The sequence below is a fragment of the Xiphophorus maculatus genome, chromosome 19 (assembly GCF_002775205.1).
Source record: "Xiphophorus maculatus strain JP 163 A chromosome 19, X_maculatus-5.0-male, whole genome shotgun sequence".
Classification (NCBI taxonomy): domain Eukaryota; kingdom Metazoa; phylum Chordata; class Actinopteri; order Cyprinodontiformes; family Poeciliidae; genus Xiphophorus; species Xiphophorus maculatus.
In genome coordinates this window covers 24,031,431-24,043,768 of record NC_036461.1, presented here as the reverse complement: position 1 = coordinate 24,043,768, position 12,338 = coordinate 24,031,431, and the positions used below count along the sequence as shown (strand labels likewise).

Here is a 12,338-nt window from a genome sequence, read left to right as displayed (position 1 = left end):
CTTTTTGCTTTAAAACATTAACACTAATGTCTAACACAGAGATTGCCTCTTTTCCTGACAAGAAAATGACCGATCACAGGGGGAAGGCGAGATCAATCGTTTCAATTTATTTATTTGTTAGAGTTCTATAAGAGAAATCAGGATTAGCCATGACTGGTATCGGTAGGTAAACCATTTATAAAATGAGTCACAAAACTACATTCAGCACCTCTCTAGCAAAAATATATCATGTATTTTGCGGTACAACTGGTAGGAAAGTTCCTACTTAGTGTTTAGAAGGAAAATTGCCGCCGAATGGGTTTTCATTTTCTAAAATGTTAGCCTTAATCCTCGATGGGAACGTCCCATAGAGTCTCCAAACATGTACGTTTAAGACAGGTAAGACAATGACTCTTCTATAATACTCCACACAGCCCCACTTAAAACAAAATTCAAGTAGCTTTTTAATTAATGTAGAATGTTTCAGAATTTGAAATCAATCACTTAAACACTTCATACATATAGAAAATAATAAACATAACCAAATTAAATTAGCTTCTCAGTAGTTCCCTTTCATTAAGCAATCAGCTGTTGGCAAGTGAATTAAATGTTTGGTTATATTGTAATTAGATTGTAGGAACATCTAAAAAAGGGACATCTGGAGCAGACAGAACAAAGCAAAATGAAGGCTGAAGTGTTTCCGGATTAAATTGAAGCACTTCCGGATAAGAACCGGAGATTAAACAGAAATCTCATTTCACTTCTTTTTTTTTCTTAAAGAGAATTCACATTTTACCGTCCTAGAGATTTGACGTACATAATATATGTTCAGGGAGTAAGAGTTGAGCTTTTCTCAATGGGATTTTTCTACTTATTTCATCCATGCTGCTTCTGTCCATTCAGACGTACCGGACAGGAAGCTTACGTCTGACGAGGAGGAAGCCAAGCGGATCGCCGAGATGGGAAAGCCGGTGCTGGGGGAGCACCCGCGGCTGGAGGTCATCATCGAAGAGTCGTACGAGTTCAAGGTGAGGGAAGCCGCAGCTGATTTGTTTCTGTGAAGCTTGCTGTGTTTTCAGAGGAGCTTCTCGTTACCTGATACTGGACAGTGCCGCCACCGTGTGGTGAATCGGGTGCACTTCTCTCTGTGAAAGCAGCGTGATGGTGTTGGTTGGAGAAATAAAAGTGGTCTGTGTTGACATCTAGAGCACAGTGGACAAGCTGATCAAGAAGACCAACCTGGCTCTGGTGGTGGGAACAAACTCCTGGAGAGAGCAGTTCATGGAGGCCATTACTGTCAGTGCAGGTAACGCTTTCTGTTCTCGTCTGTCTGCTGGACTAAAATCTGCTCATGTGTGAGACTCGGGGGTGTTCTGGTGAAAGAATAGGGTCTATATAATATAAACGCATCTTCTTTTTTTATTTTTAGGTATGAAATACAATGATATTTTGGGTCAGCTTTGTTCTCTAAAATAGTGGTTTTGTCATTCTCGTACAGTTCCATTGAAAAGTATTCACACCTCTTCAACTTTTTCACGTCCCGTTTTGTTACAACAAACTTTAATGTGTTTTATTGTGATCAGAAGAGGGTGTTATGGCTTCACTTGCAATTATTCTGACTCGCAGTGAATGTCACGACAGTATGCTAGCAAAGAAAAAAATTGACTCAAGTAAGAGTAAAAAGTAGCCATTAAAGAAATGACTAAAGAGTAAAAACGTGTCTGGTTAAAAGGCTACTCAAATATCTGATTGGAACATGTGATTTAATATTTAAAAATAATGCCTGACAAAAATGGAAAGTTAGATCCAATATTCTGGTATTTTAAGGACTAAAACTGAGAAATGTCTACAAATGAATAACACAATTATAAAATAACAGATTCAGGCAGAAGAAGCATTTCCAAATCATGAAAAAGAAACTATATGAAACTGATAATTAGTTAGCAAGAGACATGTATATACTGTAATTTAGAACCGGGTGAAGTATGTCCAGTGCCAAATGGCAGGTAGAAAATAAAATTTGAAAAACAAAGCTTGTATTTAAACAGCAGCTTAAGCTGTAGGTGTGTCTGTATTTCATGCATTTTGGGGTTTTATTTTCTTCATCCAGTGAAGCTAGTCACAGTTACTGAAGTGTAGAGAAATGTTACTCAAGAGTAGCGATACTTTACTATAAAGTAACGCAAGCATAGCAAAAAAAGTGAATTTTTCCCCCAAATTGTTACTCAAGTAAATGTAACTGAGTGACTGTAACTACTTACTAACAAATCTCATCGAGACAAATCTGCACAAAAGCAGAGCACAACTCTTGTGCAAGATTTGGGGGTTTTCTTACAAAGAAAGAAAAGAAAACTATGATGTTATTGCACATCATAACTATAATCGCTTTTCAGATGCAGTCGAATGCTTGTGTAATGTTATTTCTGCATAACTTTAAGCCACAGTCATCCAAATACATGCGTCTGTACCCTTTATGAAAATAGTCAGGTCACTGCTAACCCTACATCTTTTAAATCTTACCAAGAAAAAGTAACATCCACAAGAGGCACAGCATGACTCGCATCCAGCAACATTAACTTCAACATAGCAGCAGCTGCAGCCGCCGTCCAGCGAGAGCCAGCGAAGGCCTTAAGTTTTGTGGTACTGAAATATTTAATCAAGAGCGCATCTTTACTATTTGATGATCCGTCGTGGGCTGAAAAATGCATGCGGCTCACGCGGCCTGACAGCTGGAATCATGACAGTTGCAGGCCTCTTGCTTGTCTGCTTAATGTCCTGCAAGCTGCCGGAGCACAGAGGAGCTCTTCAGCGTGGAAGAGTCCTGCTCAGGTCGTCCGGTAGCCGGACCGTGGAGCCTTGCTCGTCTCGCAGAACACAACAACCTGCAAATTGTTAATCCAATCGAGTTTATTAATTTGATTTCCTTTAGGGCTGAAACGATTCCTCGAGTGATTCGAGTACCTCGATTATTAAAATTCATAGAGGAAAATTTATCTGCCTCGAAGCTTCGTTGAATTATATTTTGTTATTTAGCGCTCCGTGTTCCGGCCGGGTCGTTACTTGCGTTGCGCGGAGCTCTCACTTCCGCCTGAGTTGTTGACGAAAGCTAAGTGTTAGCAGCATAACGTCCAGTTTTCCAGTTCGGCCTGAGAGGATTTTATTGATTCATGATAATGTCCGGGTCTTCGTCATTTTTCGGGGGACCAATAAGGATCCTTAAAATGACTGGCGCGATGCCTGGAGTACGGCAGCTTTTCTCGTCTCAGAGCTGCTGCCTGGTGGCGGTTCAGAGCGAACAGCGGGGAAGAGCGCTGCAGGTGTATTTATACAGGTGAGCAGATAAACTGAACACTGCGGGCGGCTGCACATGAGATGATTAACGTAAGTGTAGCTTTACGGGTGAACCGGAAAATGTATTTCATATCACCCATCCAAATGGGTGGCGGAGCTCATCGTGACGTTACGCACCTGGTAGGTGTTTCTGTGTGTGACGAACGAAGGTGTTAAATCCCGTCGCTAACATGAACACAAAAGCTATAAATGTCTGGGCAAGGTGAGAGTTCATCTATTAAACAGACTAAAGATGAATACAGAAACCAAATGCTGGAGTACAGACATTCAACTTAAGTTATTTTTATCTCGTTACAACGAGAAGGTTTTCTCGCTTTAACGAGACACTGTTTCTGAATTTATTCCTGAACTCTGGCAGTTAAAAGCTTCCATAGATCTGGTTGTGAAGAGATCATTTAAGCCAGCCTTTTAAAAATATTTTCTGTCATTTCTAATTTCTTTTTAAGAAAAAATCTTTAAAAAATCGATTAAAATCGATAATTGGATTCAGTATGAAAAACATCTGTGATTTTATTTACAACCTACGTCTGATGCCTTCACAGAACATCTGGATTTACACTACAAACTATGCACATGTGGACTCGAGTACCGTAATTAATAAAGACAGATGGTTGCCCTCCATTCCAGAGTAAAGAGGGTGAATACAAATATGCATGTCAAACATAAACGAGAAGTCTAAGTAAAATGCATCGACGTTGTGGTTGTAATGTGACAAATATGACCGAGCAGGAGTTTAACCTAAACTTTAAAGACTTACGCAAGTTAGTAAAAGTAACGCTCATTTAAATAAGTAGTAATAAAAAAGAAACAACTAAAGTGCTCAATCTTTTTTTTTTGCCGCTGTCAGCAAACTTCACCTCATTTCTTAATTGCCATGCAGAGCAGCTTGTCCTGTGAGGCCTCTGGCACTGACGAGTAGTTATCACACATTTGGAGTCAGATTTGCATAATAATAACCTCCGGCTGAAGTCAAAGAGACGTTTCCTGCTGGGAAATAAGTGAACATGCCATTTTAAGTGATTGTTGTTCTCCCTCTTTCCTTCTCTCCGTCACCCCCTTTACTTCCTCCGTTTTCTCGAAATCCTCTCCTCTGCTCTCTTTCTCAAAACTTTCTTCTTCGTGGCATTCCATTCTCATCTCCCTACATCTCTGCCTGCACTCTTTTCAATGCTATCAATCCGTCCTTCGTCCCCCTCCTCCTCCCCGCTCAACCCCGCTTCCGCCCAGGAGATGAGGACGAGGAGGACACGGGCGAAGAGCGCCTTCCGTCCTGCTTCGACTACGTCATGCACTTCCTCACCGTCTTCTGGAAGGTTCTGTTCGCGTGCGTCCCCCCCACGGACTATCTGAACGGCTGGGCGTGCTTCGTCGTGTCCATCGTCATCATCGGCCTGCTCACGGCCGTCATCGGCGACCTGGCCTCCCACTTCGGCTGCACCATCGGCCTCAAGGACTCGGTCACGGCGGTGGTGTTTGTCGCTCTCGGCACGTCCGTCCCAGGTGAGTCCGGGAATAGCAGGGCAGCGGCGGGAGGGTGCCTTTGATAAGGACGCATCATTTACACAATACTTCACCGGCTCTGATTTATAAACCTGTCCTCGGGTTTATAAAGTCATGCTGTTCATAGATAGATTTTTTTCTATCCTTTTCTCACGTCCTCAAAACTGATATTTGACCTCGACAGGAAGATATTTTTTTTCCTAAACCAATGCATCAGGTGTTTTCTTTGATTAAAAGGTCCTTCAGTCAGCTTTAATATGAGGAAGGAATAGACCAAATAATTTTTTTAAACTTCAGTTGACCTGGTGAAATGGTAAGGAGAGAAATTAGAGGTCATATCCCCGCAATAGCCACTAAATCTGTCAATGTTTTTGTGTTTTCCTTTGAATTCAGAGTTTTGCACAGGGAATGACGCTGACGTCATATGCTAGTTTTAAAATATGTTTAAAGCGTGTGTTTTGTTTCGCCAGCAAATTTAAGTACGAATTAAGTTGATTTATAAATTTGAAACGTTTATTTCTGTAAAGTTTGTTATGGTTTACAGCTAGTTAAAGAAGAAAAATTCTTAGGAAATAAGATTGAAGAAAAACAAACTAAGAGTCATCCAACTGAATTTGCTTTTGCGTTACATGGCCTCCACACTCGATCAGGGTTCTCGTTCATGAATTACTGCATCTGAGCTTTGTGGCACAGAGGCGATCGGCATGCATCCATGTTTCCAACTAAATGTCATGCAAATTTGTAGCAAACTTTTGAAATGTCAAAACAAAAGAATAGGAAAACGCAAATTTAGCGTGTGTGCAGCAAATCGACCAGGCTACGCAAAGCAAAATTTGCCAGATGTTGACGTTACGCATAGATGTAATAGACACGATGGAGCAAGCATGGAGCACACATCTCAGAAAAACGTGGGAGAGTTGTCCACTCTGAGCTGGAGGTTTGGACTTTGAAATGTTTCATGCCTCTTGTTAGGCACAGACCCACCAGTGGTAGGTGAGCATCGCTACGCCAGAACTGGTTCGGCTAGCGCTGAGAAAGCTTTTGGCTTGCGGAAAAGCCAAAAACTTTCTCGGGCGAGTCTAAAAGCTTGTTTAGTGAAACTGAGGAAGGCATTTTGAATTTCGCTATTACCATCAAGCTTCTCTAATGCAATACTTCAAAATGCACATAAACGTGGCTAGTGGCTCTCCTGACGCCTTGAGGAGCCGGTTCCATATTAATGCTGACTCATGCATCTCAAATGTTTTTGCTGAAGCAGAACTGAGTCCAAGAAAACCCTCCTGTACGGAAACTGGACTAAAATCGTGTAAATCGAAAGGAGAAAAGAAGAAAAATTCAAGTAAATTCACTCAAAAGAGGTTTGCTGCCTTATGTGATGCCACCAGAGACAAAGCTTGTTCTTGGGAGGGTAGAATGTAACGTGATTTAGAAAACATTTAAAACACCAACTAAAATAAAGTATCAAAAAAAAGCTGACCATGACATACTGTGATAAATTACACCTAAAATGAATTTGATTGATTTTACAGAAAAGTCTGGCTGGTAGCTTTAATTCACATACTGACGAGGTGTTGGGACATTAATATCAAACTTTTCTATCTAATCTTTTCTGGGTGTACTTGCCCTTTTGTGGAAATATGAAAAAAATAAAAACCACTAAGAGCTAAGTCTACAGTAATGTGGCGTTTAGGCCACAGTGAAGGAGATTAATTCAGCTAATGTCTACAGAAGTAAAACATTATTTCTTTAGTTTCCCTTTCAATGACTTTGTCAGTGCTGCCCTGTGGCTTGTAGTTCTTTGGTGAACCTTTTTGACAGTCTGAGCTTTAAAAAGTTATCAAGTTAAAATCTCTGGAGACTCTCAGGCTTCTTGTTGGACAGTAAATGAGTTCACTGTGAGGTGTCTTGCATAATTTTCCTCCTGCTGCAATTTACTATGCTCTTTCACTTTGGGAAAAGCCATTCTTTCCCTAAGCCCTTCCAATCAGACAGCATTCTGAGCTCTGATTGGAACAACACTCCCTTGATCTCCACCGACCGAAGAATGCGTACCGCATTTTTTGTCCTCGAGGCGGATCCAATCAGTTTTCATCAACGCTCACCACATCCTCACCGCCAACGAAAGCCTAAATTACTCGCTCATCTGTTTATTCAGATCTTGATTGGTCAATTTGAAACTCGTCTGAGCCACTATTTCAGGGGAAACGACCACATGGTCACTGATTGTACCTCCTGATTACGGCAGAAGCTTTGCGTCATCAATCTATTTGAGTCTCTTTTACCAATGGAGTCTCTAGCAATCAGATTTTTCAGGTTCTGCTTGTTTCTACGGAGCTCTGATAACGCCAGGCAATACGTTTACACCACACAGTTTTCAGCAGAGATGTATATATTTACCTCGTACTGGGTGGAGGTGTTTAAACTTTTATACACAGTTTTTTCTTCTGGATCAGAGCTACACAGTCTTACGTTAGCTAAACAGATCAATATCCAATGTGTACTGTATCTGACATAGACTAAAGATTTTATTTTAGCAGAAAAGGCTTTGGACGAAACTGTTACTCGTGTTAGCCACGTTAGCACCAAGTACAGTGTATCAGGCCTCGGCACACTCAAACATTTGCCAACAAACCACAGGAATCACCCACTGATTTCAAAAGTAACCTACAAAACGATGATTTACCCAGCCTTGCAAGAACAATAGGCATCAGTGATCTTGTCTACAGCTATATTGATGTAGAGGGTGTGTGGATCTGCCGTTTTCCTCATCGATCGAAAGCATTTTGCTGTGACGTGCACAATGTTGGAGGCATCGCCTGGCTCAAACACCTTGATTTCATCCAAAACAGATGACATGAACTTCTTAGTTCCTCTGTCCATTGTAGTAGCTGATATATTGTGAAAATCCGGTAGAAATGATGCACTAATCGAGTCAGAAATACACTGCAGAGAATGAGTCAGAGTGGAAGGCGCCATGTTTACATAGAAACAACGCGCCGCGAGGCTTTGCTGCCACGTGGGATTTTCTAGGTCGGTTGTGGGCGGAGCTTGGTAAGGTCCATATAGGCCTCCAGCGTAAAAATAAAATAAAAAATCGTATCAACGGCTTCCCTAAACAAGGCTGACTTTAACACAGAATGCCTTCTTTCTGCAGATACCTTCGCCAGTAAGGTAGCCGCCGTCCAGGACACCTACGCGGACGCTTCCATAGGGAACGTGACCGGCAGCAACGCCGTTAATGTCTTCCTGGGCATCGGCATGGCCTGGTCCGTGGCCGCCATTTACTGGCACATGAAAGGGAAGCCGTTTGTGGTGGAGGCCGGCTCGCTGGCCTTCTCCGTCACCCTCTTCACCATCTTCGCCTTCCTGGCCGTGTCGGTGCTGCTCTACCGGCGCCGAGCCCACATCGGAGGGGAACTGGGCGGCCCGCGAGGACACAGACTGGCCACGTCAGCCATCTTTTTCAGCCTCTGGTTTCTCTACATCCTCTTCTCCAGTCTAGAAGCCTACTGTCATATAGAAGGCTTCTGAGCAGGTTGAGACTCCCGACAAAGAAAAGCAAAGAGTGGAAATTGGGTCAATCTTAATGCTAGGAACGGTTTTTTTTCTAAGATATGTCGTCTGCTCTCTCCCTCTCCACCTTTCCCTAAAGAAACCTCGGAGGCGCGCATTCTGCCCTCTAGTGCCAAAAGGCCCGCACTGCAGCTTGGGTTTTATCTGGGTTTTATTTCCCAGCATGCCCCCAAAGGATTGCCAAGGAGGTCCTGCATTCTGCTGTTAACCTGGAGAGAGCAGAGTTAATCAGAGGTTTATATTTTTCTCAAAACGGGACAAAAAAGACTTTTTAAAGTAAACATATTTTGGGGATAAAAATGCAAAAACGAATGCAACAAAAATAAACAAGAGACCCAGTCACACAGAGGAATTAAAGAACTATTTTCTGATTTGAAAAAAAAATAATAATAATAATAATGACATTACAGTTGGAAAGGAAAATATGATGTGACGCGATGTGGAGTGAAAGAGGGGTGGATTGATAGTATTTATTTTATTTGCGTCCTTTCCTAAAAGGAGCTCTGTCAGGAATCCCGCAATCAGGAAGAGGAACAAGAAACGACGGCGACGGCTCACACCGCCGGACGAATCACGACTCAAGCAGGAGAACATGGGGGTGGGAGGAATGCGAACACGGTCAAACTGCCCTGAACATTACTTCCTTACGCTAAATGTATCTATATATATTATATTTCCATATTTTCTGTATATTTTCAATATTTGTTTAAATGTGGTCCTCTACTGCTCCGACAGAGGATCGCCGCGGCGCAGCGGGAGGAGGCCGGGGTGAGGGAGGGCAGGGTCAAACTATATATCCGAGGATGTCTTCACCTTTCTAAGAGTTATGTATCTTGCCTATAGGTAAACGAGTATGACATTGTATTTTTGTTTAATTACCGATATCTTGGTCTCACTTGACTTTTCACCGTTTTTTGCGATCGGAAGTCCGAAGAGAAGAAAAAGAAAAACGGCTAAATTTGTTGCTGCAGAAATAAATTCAGAGGTATTTTTGTACTCTTCCTTCCATGCACTTTGCTGTATAGTTCTACTTCTGGAGACTTCTTCTTCTTCTTCTTCTTCTTCTTGTACATGTGCAAAAGGCTAATGGTCAAAGTGGTCACGATGAACTGACGGGCCTGTGGAGGGAGAGGTGTTTGCTGCAGCTACCCCACAAAAATCAGACTCTTGGTTTGGTCAGAGATTCCCCGTTCTCTGCATGAGGATGCATTAATTAATATACATTTAGTATCTGTGTCCAATTACTGACACTCGTGATTTGTGCATCACTTTGTCTTGAGTCTCTAGGCTGGTTTTCAAACTCAAAACGTATTCGTTATCACTTTGTTTTGTTCTACACTGTAAAAACACAACATCTTACCATGTATTTTTGGTGTACTTATAGTGCAAATATCTGAGTAGACGTGAAATAAGATAAAACTAAGTTATAAGTGACTTTCCAGCAGGAAACTGGAGCTTGTTTGATGTAAATAATTCCTTAATATGTATTTATTTTAAAAAAAACAGTAGTTCCACTGGGAGATTATTTCACTCATAACAAGACCTCTTCCCATATTAATGAAATAATTTGCCACTTTTTCATTAATATTAAGAAATTATTGATTAAAACAACCTCCAACGTCTTAATGAAAAGTTACCCGTCAGTTAAACAAGACCAAAAATGTTTGGTAAGGTTTTGCGTTTTTGCAGTGTAGCTAGAGTCAGAAGTGTCACTATTGGACATAGATGATCTGCTCTTTCTCTAAGGAGGTAAGTGGACCCAACCAGTGAGCTCTTATGATCCCGGTCCTAACGTCCAGATCTGGAAAACTCCTTAAATCCTGCAGTTTTCAAACAAGCAAGTCAGCTTGTGTGGTATAACAACGTTCAGTTTTGACCCGTTCCAGCACCTCACTCATAATCCGCTGTCCTGGAATCTTTCTAAGAAACCTTTAGAAATATGACATGAAAAAACTTCTGGCAAAAAAACAAACCAAATGGAATCATTAGAGAATTTTGCCCTGGTTTCTCAATCGGATTGCGGGCTGAATTTTTTTTTCCCCCTGTGAGGAACGATGGAAAGCATCCCCACAGAATGATTGCTGAATATGAATAATCCACTTTTTTGACGAGGCTTTTGTAAAAGACACCTCACAAAAATTCGCTGACTGAAAACCTAAGTTTATGCAATTTTTTTTCTTTCTCAGTTTCGTTAAAATGTCTTACATTTTTCGATAGCTTGAAGCATAAATCTTTTCGCGTTGTTAAGAGAGCTCTAAATGTATTTGTAGGAAGGAATAACATGAACATGCTGCAACAATCTGTAAGACTTATTTCTAAACATGTATTCATTTTCACAATTACAATATTGATGTTAAAAATAGTGGAATGTCAAATTTTCAGCTCAATAAGAAAAAAGAAATGTCGGCTTAAAACAAACGGAAAAACGTCACAGTCATCTCAAAATTACCTATGAAATACAAATAATATCATTAATCAATCAGGCTCAGAGTACAGATCTGTAATTTCTATACAGGGCAGGGTAAAATAAATACTATTTTAATTAAACTCTGCCGACCTCAACAAAGGTTTCCCTATAACTTCTCCAAGTAGGCATTTTAAAGGTGACTAAACCTTATTAGTACGCAACAAATCTCTCTTCCAAACACAAGATTAGACTAGTGTTGCTATTTGTTCTAGAAATACAGAATAATGAGCGAATCCCAATTTTTATACAGTTTAAGTTATTAGTTTTAGAAATCCTGAGGTCTTCAACTGGTAAATTACAAAGCATTGTGTCATATTGGTATTAATTTTATCTTTACGTAAAACAACTGGATAGACGTCATCAAAACTTGTGATTTCTGTTCTGACTTTTTTTTTTTGCCAGATGTTGTAGAAGCCCTACGCATGTTTACGGCTGCAAAAATAAAATATTTCTCATGGAAAAATACTTGACTGAGACTGAGTGGGAATATTCTCAACACAAGCACCCTGTCGTTTCACCAAAAGCGCCAAATAATCCAGAATATTGAGTTATTTAAACTGTCTCCGGAGATTACTGCTTACTACGGCTTTATGCAATGAACGTGTCTCGTTGTTTTTCCAAAATATACAAATCCTGATTTTCACAAAAAAAACACACCCTCCAGAATATCTTCTCTGTTGTGATCTCTGACCGAAACGCTTCGTATCAGGTCAGCGTCCAGGGCTGCTGGTGTCGGTGCTGCAGGTAGCTCCAGTTTCAGATCCAAAAGTCGACATAAATCCACGTTATGTACAGAATCTTCAGTGTGTCTCCACAGAAACACACACACACACACACCCCAGGGGTCACTATAACGTCACATTTCACCCACAGACTGTCAAATATTTTTTTCATTTGTTATAAATTTGCTATCAGGAAGTGTGTCATATCTACATTCTGTGACTATCTCTCATTTATTTAGTTGTACTTTGTAGCTAAAATGTCAGCCGGTTTGCGTGTGTGTGTGTGTGTGTGTGCGCGTGTGGGTGTGTGTGCGTGTGTGTGTGTGTGCGTGTGTGTGTGTGTGTGAACACACAGCATATCTGAAGGAACCCGCCTTTCTGTTTTGCTTCCTTTTCTTTCCCTCTCAGCCGGTGGGATTGAAGGGAAACATCATTGTGCAGTAACTGGACTTGTGGTTGTCGTGGGAAACGGAAAGGTTCAATAGTAGTGTGTGTGGGGGGGGTTGGGGAGGGGATTATAATACTGTTGTTTTAATTGTTTTTCTTTTTTTGCGTGTGTGCGGGGGTGAGTGGGCGTGCGTAGGCGGGTGTGTTTGTGTGTGTGTGTGTGTGTGTAACAGAAAAGGGGCACAGTTTTTGGATGAGTATGTTTTGCTTTTTTTGTTTTTGGCCTGCTATGAGATGTCAAAATAATAATAATAATAAAAATTAAAAAACAAAGCAAAATCCAAAAGCGGATCATTTCT

General features: G+C 41.0%; 1 protein-coding gene across 4 annotated transcripts in view; it reads left to right on the top strand.

Moving 5' to 3' along the window:
* Positions 1 to 12,303, top strand: part of slc8a3 (solute carrier family 8 member A3) — a 116,643-nt gene extending 104,340 nt beyond the window's left edge. For all 4 annotated transcript variants that reach the window (XM_023352794.1, XM_023352796.1, XM_023352798.1 and 1 more), the window contains 4 exons: positions 883 to 1,007; positions 1,186 to 1,285; positions 4,561 to 4,830; positions 7,985 to 12,303. In XM_023352794.1, coding sequence (XP_023208562.1) covers positions 883 to 1,007; positions 1,186 to 1,285; positions 4,561 to 4,830; positions 7,985 to 8,361 — 872 coding nt within the window. In that variant the 3' untranslated portion in view covers positions 8,362 to 12,303. The remainder of the gene's footprint in view (positions 1 to 882; positions 1,008 to 1,185; positions 1,286 to 4,560; positions 4,831 to 7,984) is intronic.
* The last annotated feature ends 35 nt before the right edge of the window (positions 12,304 to 12,338 follow it).